We start from the raw sequence: 17,848 nt of genomic DNA, 5'->3' as shown, positions 1-17,848 counted from the left end.
ACAATAAAACAATAATTGTGTTCTACAAATAGACCTCTGCCTTCAGACTTTTTTTGATTGTAGTGTTTAGGGGCATTTAGATTTTTTAGATGCCTGCCACCATTCACTGGCACTGTTAACAATTCCGACTTAACATGTTTTCCATCAAATGAAGAAAAAAAACTGAGCATTAAACCATTGTGACTAAATTGGATTCTGTCATTAACGATTTCTTTATACAGAATTTTTGAAAAACACGTGGAATTTTTGTTGGAGTATGGTTTGTAAGGATTCTGTTTTTCTTATTTTGCAGGACCGTGTGTTGATAACCCGGATAGATAACCTGTGTAATCTGGTTCTGACGGGGCACTGGCAGTCCGGGCGGCGGTACACCACAGATCCTCAGCTGACCCTGCCCTCTGACGAGCACGGGCTTGGTGAGGACCTGAACTACGCCCGCGTGTCCCGACGAGCCAACACCACCCTCTCTGGAGAGGCTGTGGATGGACAAGAATCAGAGTTTACTGTTAAGCTGTTGAAAGTGAGTATAAGAACAGATTTGGAATTGTTGGTTTTTAATTCAATATGTATTAAGACTTTATACAGACCACAAAACACGTGAAATACTTACTTCACATTTAACAGATTCACAGCAACAATAAATATATAAATATATATATATATATATATATACATTACATTTGGTGTGCATGGCAAGCTAAAGCCTTTATTTACTGTATTATAATATCTCTGGGTTATTTTGATTAAAATTGAATATTTTAATGTTACTGACTTTAATTCGACTTGGAATGACAAAGTGTGAATGCATGAAAGAAAGAGAGGGATGGAATGAGATTTAGTTTCAGCATAAATAACAAATAATCTTCTCTATTGTAAAAATGTGTTTTACGTTATTTATTTATTTTAAATAAAGCATCAAAGTTTCTATTAAACTTCTGTGTACAATATCTATATAAAACATAGCCCCAGTTATATGTATATTCAATATATATTCTGAATTCCTACCAGCTCTAAAATTCTCAATAAACTGCTCTTTTAGGAGGAAGGGCTGAAGTTGACGTTCTCCAAACAAGCTCTTCTGCCAAACGGGTCACCAGGGGAAGCAAGCAGTCGACGAAAGCGCAAAGACCTCGAGGTAATTATATTGTGTTTTTGAAATGTTCTTATTCCAGTCTTGAAGGGGCATTAAACCAACTGATGTTTGCTGACTGTACCCTCGGCTCACATTTGAAAAAGGCTAAAAAACGTAAGTGGTAGTTTGGGAGGGGCACTGAGTGATGTATGGGTTTAGAGGTGGGGCAGGAGGGAGAGCTGACAGGCTGAGCTGCAACAGCAGCAGTGTACCTCTGATAGCGTTGAGATGCAGATGATTGGGCTTCAGCAGGGGAAGGGGGTGGTATTATTGATTGACTGGTTTGCATACTGCGATGTACATCATCCTCGCCTATAGCACCGTTGAACCTGAGAGGGCGCTGCAGAGGCAGAAATGAACACAATAAAAGTCAGCTATTAATAAAAAACTAATTGGTTTAGGGTTTCGTGCTTCTTTAACGTAAGTGGCCTTCACACAACCAAAATGGTTGTTGGAACAGGTAGTAAATTCACATGTTGTCTGTGTTAGTTGTTCGATTCAGGGGGAGGACTCCACGCTCCGCGCAAGAGGGACCTGCCCAACTGGCTGAAGGAGAACCCAGACTACGCAGTGGAGGGTGACATGCTGGAGGTGAGGAGCACTATATATTTTTCAGTTGTTTTTAAGCACTTATAAGCCTGAGAACGCTGAGAACAATTATCAATGATCTGCAGCAGAGATGCATTTGCATACAATTTGGGTAGGAAAATAAACGGCGATAACTAGGGTTGCATAGAGATACCATTTATTTATTTTCCAAACGAGTATGAGTACAGTGTATATTTGTTTTTACTGATACGATACCTACTTAGAATTAAGCAGGAGCATTATGTAACAGTGTAGGTGTTGATAAGGATGTCCCAATCACATTGTCTTTGCCTCTGAGTCATTTGATTTTGAGTTACTAATGAGTAACAGTCCCCCAATCTGATACTTTGGCAGTGCAGTTAAAAAAAAAAACATGCAAGTTGTCCCTTTTTGAGTTACTTTTTAAATTGTTATTGACATGGTATAAAAACATACATAAATGTGTTAAAAAAAAATGTAAAAGTCTTATATTGTACCAGTCTGTGCTGGTAAAAAAGGACAAAAAATTGCTTTCTTAAATATATAATGAAAACAGTTTCTATAAGAAATGTGTAATTTACTTCAAACACACAAAACATGTAAAATTACCAGTGGAAATATATAACAGTGCATGCATGCGTAAACCATGTGGCCTACCAGATTTTAAGCTTTAAATAATGGCTAATTAAGTGTTAATAAAATAATCAAGTGTTACATAGGCAACATTACAAAATATTTAATGTAGTGGAGTCAATTACTTTAAAAATGTATTGTATTAATCATCACAATATCTGCATCTGCAGTCTATGGTGATGAATAACAAAGCATGGTGCTTAAAAGTTCTGCTCAGATTTTTTAAAGAAAAAAATGTATTTATTTATTTCCCCTTGCTATAAGCAATTGCAGTTGGTTATGATAACTCTGCTTGTTTGATCTAAAACCTCCACTGTGTGCAAATAACCATAGTTATATCATCTGCGAATATGATGAGTAATATGATCAATTCCTGTGTATTACAGATGCTGGTGAACAGGACCAAAAGGAAGAGGAGAAAGAAGAGGATAGAGAAAGGAGCAAATCTCACTGGCATCGAGAGGGTTAAAGTTATAGACATGAGGACTGGCAAGAAGGTTAGTATTCTCCCATACTGAGTCCCTGTTTCTTTGCCTTTATAATTATTTCCACTACAATTATAATACCCATTCACAATCGGTGTATGATGCAGTAGCTGTACCTGGTTTTATGATTTACAGCACCTTTTCCACGTTTTCCACATTTTGTTTGTTACAGCCAAAATAGACAATTATTTTTCCCTCAATATTGTACACACAATACCACAAAATGAAGTGAATTTTTTTATTTAAAATAAATAAATAAATAAATGTGTCATGTTCAAATGTCCTATTTTTGGACACTTTTTCCCCACCCTACTTTGGAGAACCTCAAATTCCCACCTGCTGCAGATGTTCAATCTGCTTCAAGTCTGTGAATGTTCTGAGTGGCCCAGCCAGATCCCAGTGATTTCCTGAAGCCACTCATTCATTATCTTGGCCGTGTGTTTTGGGTCATTGTCTTGTTGGAAGGTGAAGCTTTGTACATTGCTGTATTCATCTTTCTTTCAACCTAACTTTTCTCCCTATTTCTGCTGCTGAAAAACAACCCCACTGCATGATGCTGCAACCACCATGTTTCACTTTAGGGATGGTATTGGCCAGGTGATGAGCAGTGTTTGGTTTTGTCTAGACATGATGCTTGGCATTCAGAAGTCCCCCCCCCTTACTTTGTCATTATGGGTTATTGTGTGTAGAATTGACAGGAAAAAAATAATCCAGTTTTGAATAAGGCTGTAACAATAAGAGAAGCACTATAAAAAAAAATCAGTATTTGTTATTGTGTGCATTTTTTTATGTTTTAAGTGTTGTGTATATTTCCTAAAACACTAGTTTTGCTCTGGCCTGTGTGAAAGCTAGCCTAATCTTGTGTTATTTATCTTTTGTTCAGTATGGAGGAATATATGGGCCTGCACTGCAAGACCTGAAGGAGTATCTGGAAGAGAATCCTGATCACGCTGTAGCACCTGAATGGGCAGATGCTGTCCGCAGCTCGGTTAGTATCGTCACACTGTCACCGCTGTCTGCAGTGCTTAACTTAACTGTTGGATTTTTAAATAATTAAATAATTACATCAGTTTGGTGCTTAGTGGCTGCATGTTTCAACCAATGAAATGCGAAATATTCACCCCTCTTAGAAGATAGCAGATTCATCTAAGGTGGTGTTTCAGGCTCTCCAAATGAAATAATAGAAATATCTTGATAAATCGATGAATCTGTAAATGTTTTATTAATCAGATTAAATTGAAATGGAAAACTCGCTAAACGGCTAAACATGAGCGAGAATAGAATAAAGTGAGAAAAATAGAACAGCTCATCCCGAACATTAGCTTGACTAAAATTGTTTTCAGTCCAGAACTGAACTGGTCGTGCTTCCATATTTAAGGTGGAAAGGAAAAGTTGGGAATGAGTGCGAGATACATTTACTTGGTAATTGTTTATCTATTTTAGCTGAAAAAAAAAATAGAATTAATTTACTAAAAACTTACCATAAATCTCCTTCACCTGTGACTCCAACATGCATCCAGCTTTAATGGTGATTTACTGCCACAGCTTTGGTTGGCTAACTGCCCCACATTTGGGGGCACTAACTGTACTTATGTGTGGAATAATGTAGACCCAACCCAGCTTATCGACAACTGAATATCAAAAGCATAATTATTTAAAGCTACGCCTACAGTTGCTAACCACGTGTTTCTGCTTCCTCAGGGCTTCCTGCCAGAAGGCTACTTCCACAGACTCCTGACTCTGCACACTTCCTTCCCCAAGAAGAGCCACCATTACCTCTCTGACCCTTCAGCCCAGTCCGACCCTCTCCTGGGGGCAGTGGAGACTGAGACACTGGTCTCGGATGGAGCGTACATGATGGACGATGAGGACCTGGACGGCGGCGACCTCACGTCCTCTCACCACTTCCTGACGAGCGCCTACGACGTAAAGATGGAGGCGGGCTCTCTGGACATGGACGGAGGGGACGGTCTGTCGCAGGGCGGCTACGACAGCTCTGACAGGGAGGCCATTTTGGATGATGTCATCATGGCACCTAAGAATACGGATTCTTCCTCGAGCTCGGAGGATTGACCACGTCTCACTCTTCCCCTTGATGTGTAGCCCCTCGAAATCATGACATTCTTTTATTATATCAACTCCAAAACACAACTTTATTATTATTGTTAATGTTATTATTTCATTTTGCTTTTGAGGAATTATGGATGTTTTTTTATTTTTTTTTTTCTCCAGTCTTCGCAAAGTTGTCTTAAGTAGTTCTGATGACGGGCATCACTCTTATGATTTCCTCCTCCGACTCCGACAACTCTTCACTCGACCCATGGTGTAAACTCCACGCCCAGTAAATTAAAATGTCTGTTCCTTCCTGTATGTCGAATGGTCATTCAGCATTCCCTTCATGTTCTGTGGCTGGTGGGAACCTCAGGCTGGACTGTCTGTTGAACGTTACGCTGAAAGAGTACATATTTATATACTAACCTGAGCTGAGCCATGGTGGTACCTCAATCTCTTCTGACTGTGGCCGCTCACACGCCCAGTTCACCAAGTGAAGAACATGGCTTTGGTTTATTGGGTCTATATTTCTTTTCTATTTTGGGGGGTTGGGTGGGCTTGGGAGCAGGGGGGAGGTTCAGGGTTAGATACTGAAACCGAGAATAATGGGTTTATTGTTCGGTGTAGAGTTGGTAAAATGCCTGCAATGATGCAAAAATTGAGTTTATTCCTGTTTGATGAATTGACTCCAGCTGTCTCTGTGATGTAAACATGAATAACAATCTACCATAGAAATCCAGTCTTGTTCTTATTTTTGTGGGTGAGTTCAATCAATCTGTCCTGTTTTTCTACATTTATATAGCAAATTATATCAGAGCTGTGGCTGTAATTAACATTCTAGTACAGTATAACTCCGTGGCAGGGGGCAGCCGCTCCCCTAATGCCCTAAAAAAAAAAAAAAAAAAAAAAAAAAAAAAAACTTTAACCCAAAAAAGCCTATGATCAGGAGATCAACGGTTCAAATCCTGTTCTTGTAGCTGGTAGCCCATGTGATGTCGATCAGCACAAGGCATCTGTGAGCTGATGTATTGGAACTAAGTTGCTGCGCTTTCCTCCGAGTGTACTGTAAAGCTTCTCAGTAATGCTGCATCGGCAGTAGTCAAAAAGAGGCGGTGGCTGACTTCACATGTATTGGAGGAGTCTTCACCATTGGTGTTGGGACATCACTAGTGATAAGAAATAAAATAATATAAAAAAATTATGCTGATGTATGTGAGACAGACTCTTTAAAAGCTGTATAAAGTTACTTACAGCACTCACTTTATCTCCGGAAATCCCTTGGCAGGTTTTCACGCCAGACCAGCGCATTTATTTGTTACACATTTCTCAATTACTGCAAATAAATGCTCTAAATGACTTTTTATTTGGAATTTTGGGGGAAATGTCTTTAGTTTATAGAATAAAACAACTATGTTCATTTTACTAATACAATTTACCTATAAATGGTAAAATCAGAGAAACTAATCATTTTGTAGCTGTATGTTAATTACTAATTTTATTTGTTTGCTTTGTCTAAACAAGTGTATGAGAAGCCTCTTTTCTTTTGTTCAAATATCATACGTTAGGCTTTGTTCAGTAATTGTGAACAGACACCTAGCCAGAATGCGATCATCTGTATGCTGTGAATGTTTGATTTAAAGTATAACAAGAATATACAGGTTTTTTTTTCACTTTCATCACCTAAAATGTGAAAGAATAGATGATTTTAAATTTAAAGCTGTTGTCTGTAAGTTTAGGGATTTTGGGGGATTGAGGGCCCTCTCTGGTGAGAATGGGTAATTGCACCGAGCATGCAGAAGAATTATTTTAAACTGCGAGTGTGATGCGGTCTCCTTTCAGAGCGGATGAATCCGATTCCAGGTTATGTTCAGTCAGAGAGAGCACTCAGTCAGAAACTTCACTTCTACATTTCTTTGGTTTTATGATGGGTTTTCTATGAATGAAAGAGCTAATGAGCTCTGAGTTTCCTCTTCTGAAGTCTCCATTGCTCCACCAGCCGCTCGCGTTTAGTAAAACTGAGCTGGATCCTCTTTAAGATGTGGTACGTGTGACGTAAGTACATAAAGACACATGACGTGGCCAGAAGAACTTACGCGAAAAGCGACCAGACACCCCAGTTTTTAAAATGAATATATTAGGCTTAGCAGGGACGGTACCATAAATCTCTTTTCCTCTCAAACACTCCTGCTTTTAGTTTAGAGACAAAATAATACACACTGCCACTTCAGGTTAAAATAGTTTTTTAACTGATTTACTCAATTCAATAATTCAATTCACTGCTAAGTGCTAAGAATAAATGATCCACCACCCAAATAATAATGATCTGCTCTGTGGTGGTTTACTCTCCTGTGGGGTCCTGATAATTAAAGAACAGGGTGAAATGATAATATGATGATTATATATATATATATATATATAATAGGTGTAGAAACAAGGAGGTGGTCATAATATGGTGAGTGGGCTGTGAATGTAATGTATAGAATAAAAGGCTCATAACAAGACTTGATAACCTTTTTATTATTTAAAACGTTCTAAAAGTACACGTTTTATACACGTTTTATACATCTGTATAAAAATCACTTTAGTCTAAAAAAAAAAAAACAATAAAAGTGGTTTTACTTTTCCAGTGTTAAACAAAGGTTACAAGACAATGTATAGTAAATCAAGAGGAACAGAAGAACAGAGGCTGCAACGGAATATATGTGTATGTTGTAGTATATTTCTGCAAATATGACCAAATTATAGAATAAGTAAATACAACTCTGTCCATAGAAAAAAGAATGAAATAAATGACGATAAAACCAGCCTGTGTGGAAAAGAGATTATGGTAAAAAATTAAGATGACTTTTTTTACACTGTGAATCAGTTTTCCTGTAAGGGATTAGGGTAAACTAGATTTTGTTTTACCATATTTTTTCTCATTATAAGGTGCATTTAAAATCCTTTAATTTTCCCTGGTGCACCTTATGTATCAGTTTAATTAGTAGTAGCCGCTAACCGCACTAGCTCTTTCGCCGTTCAGAGGTATTATCTTCCTGTAGCCTGCTGCTATCCTTGGCTAGCACTGCTGGAGAAGCATTAGCCGCTAAGCGCTAGCTGTTTCGGCATTCAGAGGCGAGTATTAACGCACTGTAGTCTGCATATTTACCGTGTTAAAACAAGCTATGTGGGATGAACCACAAGTTAACATCGCCCTGGCTTACTGGATCACTCAGGGTTCCTCAGTATAGCGCTGTTGGGTGGCATTTACTAGCGGTTAGCTGCTAATGCTAGCGCTGCTGAACCTAGAAATCTAAGCTTGCTGTAAATAAACAGAAGCACTTCACTCAGCCAAATAAACAGTTTTCAGGAGAGAAATCTGTGTAGATTAACATTCAGTGCTCGTTTGACTTTTTTTTTTTAACAATTACAGTTTTGTTTACTTAGCTTAGCTTTACAGGTCTCACCACCCAGCAGTGAATTAGAAGGAAAACATGGTGACACCCCTGTTCCTTACTAGTGTCGCATAATGCGCCTAATAATCTGGTGCGCCTTATAGTGCGGAAAATACAGTAAATGAAAATTACACAGTACTGCTAATTTAGCAGGACTCTCTCAAGCAGATAAACATGAAGCTGTTGGCACTATGCCTAATGTTTAAGCTGTGAGACAATGAAACTTAGTTCTCTGGAATGATTGAGCTCCATCTCCAGTACTTGAGGGAATTGGGAATGATTAATTGAGGTGGTAAACACTCAAGATCCTGACCTCATGTCACTGCAATGAATGCAATCAAATCCTTGCAGCAATTATCTAAAATCGAATACAGTAGTATCTAAAATAGGATTAATATAGTAAAATCTGAGCAGTAGATAATGTAGCTCCAACAAAATAAAATGATTTTAGGAGAAAAGATAATTCAGCTGCTGACACACTTCTGTTGGCTTACCTGTACATGTATTTGCAGCACTGCTTGCACAAATAATCTTCATGGCAGAGTACAAGAAGAAGCAGAATCAGTAAATTCGATATTTGCTAAATGCTACAGAACATCTAGATAAGTCTAATAGATTTGGGGGGAAAAAAGTGTTGTTGACTGATTAATTAAAAAAAAGAAGATACACATTTCACAAAAAGTTCCAAAACTTCCACCTACCTAACTGTGAAGCATGGGGGCGGATGTATCTAATAATTATTTAGAGTTGTGTTGTTCACCAGTAGTATTGGAGATAAAGTGAAGGGAAAAACTGATTCAATAAAATTCCAGCAAATTCTGGATGCAAACATTTAAAAAGGTAATAGCTGAAAAAAGAATGGCTAGAACTATATAATATGAAACTCAATATATATATATATATATATATATATATATATATATATACACACACACCTCAATTTACTTTAAATCCAACACAGGAGAGAAAAAAAAACCTGTGGAGACACAAACTGAAGCTTTTGGTCCTGAAAGTCCACTGATCTTAACATAATACACATTTTATATATAAACTTTATACATGCTGTCTGAAAAAAAAAGAAAAAAAAAGTAATAAGAAAATGTCCCAGAACTAAAATACACTATATTGCAAAAAAAAATGTATTAGCATCAGATTATGTAGGATCTGGTACAAAGCAGTTTAAAGAACATAGCTTATATCCATCTCTACCATTTCTCAGCATCCAAACAAAACTTTTTTTTTTTTGCACACACTATATACTGTTTATTCCTTCCTTCAAATAAAGGAGGAACAGATTAATGAAGAACATTTTATGTAGTGAACAAGATTCAGATCAAATAACTAATCTCATTTCTCACAGAAATACCAAACATTTATCCAGATTCAAACTGAATCTAACGTTATTTTAGTCTTTCTCTTAGTGACTGCAGCACAGCATGTAACTAACTCTATAACTCTATTAAAGCTAATAAGGCTAAAAAAGCCTCCGCATCAGGGGGGGTAGTTTTAACCCAGTGTTTTAACTCCCAAATCTCCCAAAAGAAACTATAGGAGTCTATACTCCTGTACAAATTTAAAATAGAATATATTCTGGAATACATCTTTGTTTGCCGATTCAAATACAGCAAACATACATGTAGTTATATCAATAAAAATATTGCTATTTATTTCACATCATACCACAGTTAGTTCTGACACTGCAATCTGATTGGCTGAGAAGCGTTCTGTGAGTGCAGTTATCAGCCGGTAATGCACTGTAACCAAAGCTCTCCAAGTATTACTCCGCCACATGCAGGTAACCTAGCAATGATGCAGCGCTTACAAGCCAAACAGCACAGCTACAAACAGAGCAGCAATGGAACTATTTTAACTCAGAGTGTTTATAACCCAACAGATCGTATTTTTTTAATATTGTCATCCTCTTTAACTCAAAATCTTTCAATTAACAGCGATAGTGGAACTGTGGTATAATCGCAATACTACACGCGAGGCCCTTGTGTCTACGACTGCAGCACAGCAGTGCCAATATTCCACGTTATAGCACTCCCTCTCATGTATTAATGCTTAATTAGCATACTGAAATATGCTAATATTTCTTTTTTTACTTTGAAGTCTACATTTCCCACGTTTAACACAGCCTCTTTTGCTAACTGTATGTACTTTACTGGCTATATATTTAAGTATTTTAGATTTAAAAACAATAAGCCAGGGACAAAATACGTCAAAGACAAAGTGTTTCTCATGATTTTACCATTTGGCTTTTTGTAATTGTGCAAACTTCTGTTAAAATTAACTACCTATGGACTCAAAATGGGTACCAATGGGTCTTGCCTTAACTGTCTCACTTTCAAGCAAGTTGTTCGTTAACCGGTAGTAATAGATAGAAAGCAAGCAGATATTCTCATGTGTAGCATGTGAAGATTTACAGTGGGTTATTTTGTATGCATATATACATATACAGCTCTGGAAAAATGAGTTTCTTTAATTTGATTTTACCAAACTGAAAACCTCTGGAAATATAATCAAGAGGAAGATGGATGATCACAAGCCATCAAACCAAGCTAAACTGCTTGAATTTTTGCACCAGGAGTGACAAAGTTATCTAAAAGCAGTGTGTAAGACTGGTGGAGGAGAACATGCCAAGATGCATGAAAACTTAAAAACTTTTTTCAGCCATTTCTCATTTTCCGCAAACAAATGCTCTAAATGACAATATTTTTAGATGAAATTTGGGAGAAATATTGTCCGTAGTTTATAGAATAAACAACAATGTTCATTTTACTCAAACATATACCTATGAATAGCAAAATCAGAGAAACAGATTCAGAAACTGGTCTCAGAATTCAGACTCAGGATTTATTTCCAGAGCTGTATAAACATACTAGCTGGGGGACAATATATCATTATTATGATATATTTGGTTTGGTTATTTGATTGGGTAAATCCTCCCTGGCACAGAGTGCACCAAAGCATGCTTGTCTAGATTCTTCTGGATCCTAAATTCTTTGGTGCACAGGCTGCAGCTGAATGGCTTTTCCCCCGTGTGAAAGCGCATGTGGGCCTTCAGACTGTCCTTGAGACGAAAGCTTTTGGCGCACTGAGGGCAGCTGTGGGGTCTCTCTCCCGTGTGGAATCTCTCATGTCTGCGCAGGCTTTTGCGCAGAGTGAAGGTCTTGTCGCACTTCGAGCAGGAGTACGGCCGGTCCCCCGTGTGGAACCGCTTGTGCCTCCTGAGGATCTTCCTGCGCTTGAACTGTTTGCCGCAGATCTTGCAGCTGAGCGACTGTCTGTGGGAAAGACTGCCCCGCAGACTCCACACGCCGTCGCCGCACTTGGTGAAGCAGCACAGGCGCCGCCCGTTGTGGTTGTGCTGGTGAATCCGGAGGTCTTTGGGTACGGAGGATCCATTCACGCCGGCGACGTCCGCCATTTTCCTTTTGGCTTTAGGGAAACAAAGCAGGTTCACCAGCTGCACGGAGCACGGCTGCAGCACTTTGTAGTCGACTGGTATCTCGTTGAGATAAAACACCACATCCACAGCTCCCGGAGCAGCAGATGAATTGCTATCTAAAGTCTGTCCACTTTTTTCTTCACTGCTTACAACTGTATCAAGATGCTCCACCTTCACCAGCTCGCTCACAGGCTCAACAGAGTCAGCAGCTTCCTTTACGCCGAGGTCTGACTGCTCCAAAGTGCTTGGAATAAGATCTGTGCTTGGGATAAGATCTGTGCTTGGGATAAGATCTGTGCTGGGAATGTCGACTGTTGTTGAATTTAACTGACTTGGAATAGGAAGAGGATCTGGTGACTGAGCGTCTGTAAAGGAAACACATTCACACTTTAATTTTCACAAAAATAGATTTTAAAGTTTCCTTCTGCTAAAATAAATGTTTTCTTGTTCTTTGAATAATACTATAAGTCTTTCTGAGTTGTATATGATGGTGCATATGAACCTGTTTTTCCTTAACCTCCATTGTCTGCAGTAGCTAGTAAAAGAAAATCCTCAGAAATAAGAGTTAATCAGAGAGACATTAGGGTGTCTACACCAACCAGTGACTTCATAGCCTCGCCCACCTCGGCTCATGGCCGCCCACAGGTGGAGCTTACAGCTTCTGTTTACAGAGAGCCACCGGAACGGGGCGGCTCACCTCAAGTCTTACGTTTATTTCAACTTTTTCCCATTTTCTGCCCAATTTACATGGCTAATTACCCAGCCCACTCATTAGGACTCCCCCATCACTAGTAATGCCCCAAAACACCAGGAGGGTGAAGACTAACACATGCTTCCTCCGATACATGTGAAGTCAGCCATCGCTTCTTTTCGAGCTGCTGCTGATGCAGTATTGCCGAGCAGCATCACAGCGCGCTTGGAGGAAAGCACAGCGGCTCAGTTCCGGTACATCAGCTCACAGACGCCCTGTGCTGTGGACATCACCCTAGGAGTGATGTGGGGAGAGAGCGCCATCTACCCACCCGAAGGGAGCAGGGACAATTATGCTCCCTCTGAACGCCGGCTGCTTGATGGCCAAGCTGCATGAGCGGGGGTTCGAACCAGCGACCTCCCGCTCATAGTGGCAGCGCTTTAGACTGCTGGACCAATCGACGCCCTATATCTTTATAACTAAGGCTGTATCTCTGAAAACATTTTGTCCTTTGCGTTTTAGAGCTGTAAAATTGACTGTGGGGGAGGCAGCAGATAAGTGTTCTCTGCTGCAGTGCTGTTAGCCAATTAGAGGCAATAAATTTGCATGTATGAATATTCAGGAGCAAGAGCCAAAACCTGTCTTTCTTTAGAGACCTCTAATTTAGTGATTAAAAGCATGGCTAAATAGAAACACCTGAGCACCACAAATAAATAAAAAAACAATGGAATGAAACCTTTAACAATCTTTGCTGCTTTTTTTTGCTTCATTATTTTACAGGGAAACTACCCTGAGCAGCAAAGACTTACCTGCCTATTATAAGCACCGATATTATAAGGCCTGGATAAAATTCTGACAGCCCCAAACAGGCTATATAAATTCCATATTGCATAGTATAGTATAGAAAAATCTAGGACTACACATCATAGAAACAAAGAATTGGGACACCTGCTCATTTACTGTTTTTTCTGAAATCTTTTTCTGAAGGGTATTAAAAATAGTTTGTTTTGATGTAACTACATTTTGTTGGAGTAACTGTCTCTACTGCCCATGAACGCCACATGCTGTACATACCGTTCTGTTCAGAGGACAATTCTGCTTTAGGATTAACATGCCATGTGTTCTCAACAGCCAAGTCCTCCACAATCTCCATTTTAGTAACCTGTAGGAGCAAAATCACAGAACTTAAATTGAGATTTATCACAGAATAGACAGAACAGAAAACAAAACCAAGATCATAAGAAAAATTTTTTTTTTTTAATATTCTATTATTTTTTAGTGGTTTCAATCAATAAAAAAAAATAATAAAATTAATCACAATAGAATTATGTAATCAACCCCGATTAATCCCACTTTTCTTCTTTAAGACTAAGCTTTTGATAATGGGTATTTAAATATGAATACATAAATCATTCTTAGAAACACTTAGATTTGGATTATTGGTGCCAACTTGTCACATGATTAATCTGCTTTAAAAAAATAAACATGTACAAGTTTAAAGATGATTTTATATTTATTATTAAATGAAAATAAATTGTAACGCATTTGAATTTTTTTAGGTTCACAGATTAAAGTTATCAAAGAGAGATGCCCAGAGGAGGGATAAGACCAATCTAATCTTGAGTTCTCTAAAATTCTGTAGCTAATAACAGGGTACCTACCAGAATGGGGAAATTAAAGGCAAGATTTTTAAGACTTTTCAAATTCAGAGACTCACATTCACAAAAACAACAACATGGTAAAAAAAAAAGCACATAATGCTTATATTACGTTTACTTGCAAACTAATATTTTAAACAAATGCTGAATTAGAAAATTGCAAAATTGCCAAATGCAGTTTGAGAAAAATAAAACCAAAATTGTATTTACTCTCTGTGGGAGATAGATATAATAATAATAATATAATAACGGCTTTCACAACTTAATGACAACACAATTTTAAGCCCACCGGGACTTAGTTTAGTTTAAAAATAAATATGTGTAAGCCTGTAACGCATACAGGGCTCCAGGCTAATATCTTCCAGGGGGTGGTAAAAATAGCACACAGGATGAGGTTAAGGGAAGTACAGTGAAACCATTGTTTAAATATAACTAGGAGTTTTCCTTAAACTTAACATATAGTCCGTTTACAGATAAAGAACCCCCTTTTAACTCAGAGCCTGCTGAAATCACCAGAAGAGGAGGAGAGGCAATTAGACAAGAAAATCCAAACAACTGATAATATAAGGATATAATGCAGTAGAAATATATATAAATACATAAAAACAGTAATGTTTAAAATAAATTAATTAATTAATAAATAAGTATTTTGGCTGACAAAAATTATTGGGACTGTTTTGGGACAGTTAAAGATCAATAAAGCACAATAAAGATTAAAAATAATGAATAAAAACATCCCTGTTCCTCTTCATTCCGTTCTTATCTTCTGTTTGGTTTTTAAGGAACAGTGCTGTCCTTGAACTGATTCCAGCTCATACTTTTGTTCTTGTTGACCAGAAAAAAATAAAAGCTGCTCGTGGTTATATAATAAAAAAATCTAATGATTTTATTATGCCTAAAAAACAGAAAAAAAAAATCCCTTCCCAAGAGCATTTTTTCTCTTGGGATCAAATGATGATGATGATGATCAACCTCTCCCTATAATGAGTTTTTAAACTTTGGCAGGAGACCTGACCTCACTCAATCACAGATACTACTGGTGTTGAAAAGTGGAATTCCAAGTCAACAGATCAATTTATAATGAACATCTTACAGCACTCAGAAGTGATCTGCTCAAGGCCGCATCTAAACACGAAACCTTCCTTTCCAGTCAGCTTCCCTCTGTTCTGTCTGGAATGTAGTTTACAGCCTCATAAAATGCAGCGCAGAGATACACAGCAAATGGACCCAAAAAACAGACCGGCTTTAGCTTTACCAAAACGAATTTAGCAAAATAAAAGCAATATATGCAGGTACACTAGTGTTTATACACTGCTTGGTCAAAAAAAAGCCTCCTTCTGGATTTAAGTAAGTAAATGATGTGGGGTTGTTGCTGCACTTGGTCAGGTCTAGATTCAGCAACAGTATGTGCTGAAAGAATGAGGTCAGCTGACTCCTTGAATATACTGAATATAGACCAGGTTATTCCATCAATGGATTTTTTTTCTTTCCTGATGAACACGGGTATATTCCAAGATGACAATGTCAGGATTCATGGAGCTGGAATTGTGAAAGAGTTCAGGGTTCAGGGAGCATGAGATCATCATTTTCACACATGGATTGGGAGAGTTCACCACAGAGTCCAGACCTTAACCTCATTGAGAATATTTGGGATGTGCTGGATGGAGAAGAGCTGGAGAAGTTTTGATAGTGTTGTTTAAATAATTAACAATTAATAATAATAAAAAAAAACTTAAGGACAGCTTTATTTTTTGCATTGCCAAAGTATCGGTTCGGGACTCGGTATTGGCAGATACTCAAAATCAAATGACAAAAAAAAACTTTTATATCAGGACATCTCTAATAAGAATGTTAAATAATGATTTAAAAACTCTAAAAACATATTAAGGTCAACAAATAAAAAATATTTTTGCTTTGTATTAAGTCTGACGGTGTTGACAAAACCGAAGTAATAACTGGAAATAAAAGAGAAAAAAGAAAGAAAACACACTGAAGAAAAGAGGTGTGTCCAAACTTTTGTCAGGTACTTTAATTCCAATATCACGGTGTATCCCTACCTAAGTACTAAGTAATTACTGCTGCACTGACCTGTTCTTTAAAGATGGTGCAGGGTAGGTCAACAGTGCACAGCACATCAATGGTCTCTTCCAGGTCCAGCAGGGGGACTTCTGTGGGGGGCTGATGTTCACCCATTTCGTGATCTTGGGGGCGGGGCATGTTGCTTCCATCTGTAAAGTGGGGGAGGGAGTTTAGGATTAAGTAGAGCACAACTAAAGAGGAATGCAGGAGATTTTCGATTATAGGCTATTGGTGCATGCACATGTTGCTCTGGGGAAAAATTAAGAGAACACTTCCGTTTCTGAATCAGTTTCCCTGATTTTGGTATTTATAGGTATTTATTTTAGTAAAAGGAACACTGTTGTTTTTTTTCTTTAAACTTCCGACAACATTTCTCCTAAATTGAAAATAAAATGTATGCAAAGAAAACAAGTTCATATTTATAAAGTTTTAAGAGTTCAGAAAACAACCGTTGGTGGAATAAACCTGCTTTTTAATCACAGTTTTCATGCATCTTGGAATGTTCTCCTCCACCAGTCTTGCACACTGCTTTTGGATAACTTTATGCAACTCCTGGTGCAAAAAAATGAAGCAGTTCAGCTTGGTTTAATGGCTTGTGATCATCTATCTTCCTCTTAATTATATTCCAGAGGATTTTAAGTTGTCCCTTTTTTTTCCAGTGCTGTATTTTTGTTTAACAACATTTACGATCTACACAAACACAAAACACAGTAACTGCAGCAGCTACAATTCCCAGTTCCACCTTAAATCCTGCAGCAGCTAAGTTCTAGCCAGTACTCCTTGCATAGAGGTGGGTAACCCAGGTCGAGAAAGTAAAAATCCACCCCAGGCTTTTGTACCAATGCTGCTGCTGAGCTGCTGGTACAAACGCCTGGGGTGGATTTTTACTTTCTGGACCTGGGTTACCCACCTCTACTCCCTGGATAGGATCTCTCAGTAAAAAAAAAAACAATCAAAAACACTGTTTACCATCAGCTGCAGGTTCTAACTCCGGTTCTCCCGCCTGCACACCGACACTGCGAACAGCTTTGGAAGCAGGACTCCCCGGCGGCTGCGGCGGCTGTTCCCGAAAGGCCCTGAGATCCGGTAAACACTGCAGGTCCTCCTGGATCTTAGCCTCTCCGTTGCAGGCGCAGTCCTGATACAGGCGAGTCCGGCCCTCGAAAACTTTACTGATCTCCAGCACCGCCACCTTCAGCAGCAGCTCCATGATACCGGCCACCTCCGCCTGAAACCTGGACACGGAATCAGCCATGCTGCGCTCAGAACTCAGCCGAACACTCCCACATAAACAAAGAGGCCTCCGCAGTTTCACTCCTCCAGCCACGAGCACAACAACCACATGCTCCCCGCGAGGAAGTGAGGGGGCGTGCCTGCGGACGACCCCCCTGCCTGCGTCCGAATCCGCGCCATGTCCACTACATAGTGCACTACCACCGGCCAGCAGAGGGCGCTGCCCGGGGAGTCCAGTTGTCCATACAGTACACGACTTTATAAAGACTCTGAAAAGACTTTTAATGGACTAAACTAGTCTGAAACCCTCTCACATCTAAAGACCCAGACTTTTTACCCACAGACTAAGATTTAGCAATGACTGGAGAGTTTAAAAACAATACATATTACATATAAAATTACAAATAATGTGTATATCAATACTGTGATTTAT

At 38.6% G+C, this 17,848-nt stretch overlaps 2 protein-coding genes across 3 annotated transcripts in view; one reads left to right on the top strand and one right to left on the bottom strand.

The window, feature by feature from the left end:
• chd8 (chromodomain helicase DNA binding protein 8) overlaps window positions 1-5,608 on the top strand; it is a 44,460-nt gene extending 38,852 nt beyond the window's left edge. For both annotated transcript variants that reach the window (XM_049482302.1, XM_049482303.1), the window contains exons 35-40: window positions 293-520; window positions 1,040-1,135; window positions 1,622-1,723; window positions 2,719-2,829; window positions 3,701-3,805; window positions 4,519-5,608. In XM_049482302.1, coding sequence (XP_049338259.1) covers window positions 293-520; window positions 1,040-1,135; window positions 1,622-1,723; window positions 2,719-2,829; window positions 3,701-3,805; window positions 4,519-4,890 — 1,014 coding nt within the window. In that variant the 3' untranslated portion in view covers window positions 4,891-5,608. The remainder of the gene's footprint in view (window positions 1-292; window positions 521-1,039; window positions 1,136-1,621; window positions 1,724-2,718; window positions 2,830-3,700; window positions 3,806-4,518) is intronic.
• A 1,756-nt stretch (window positions 5,609-7,364) lies between these two features.
• si:rp71-1g18.1 (C2H2-type zinc finger protein) lies at window positions 7,365-17,564 on the bottom strand. Its single transcript, XM_007258033.4, has 4 exons — window positions 17,152-17,564; window positions 16,192-16,331; window positions 13,520-13,607; window positions 7,365-12,119 (listed from the first exon to the last, which is right to left on the bottom strand). Exons 1-4 carry the CDS (start codon window positions 17,435-17,437, stop codon window positions 11,230-11,232), a joined length of 1,404 nt encoding a protein of 467 aa, XP_007258095.3. The 5' UTR covers window positions 17,438-17,564; the 3' UTR covers window positions 7,365-11,229.
• Between the last annotated feature and the right edge of the window lie 284 nt (window positions 17,565-17,848).

Source organism: Astyanax mexicanus, chromosome 8 (genome assembly GCF_023375975.1).
Source record: "Astyanax mexicanus isolate ESR-SI-001 chromosome 8, AstMex3_surface, whole genome shotgun sequence".
Taxonomy (NCBI): domain Eukaryota; kingdom Metazoa; phylum Chordata; class Actinopteri; order Characiformes; family Acestrorhamphidae; genus Astyanax; species Astyanax mexicanus.
The sequence above is the reverse complement of the archived record's forward strand: the minus strand, read 5'-3'. Positions and strand labels throughout refer to the sequence as shown.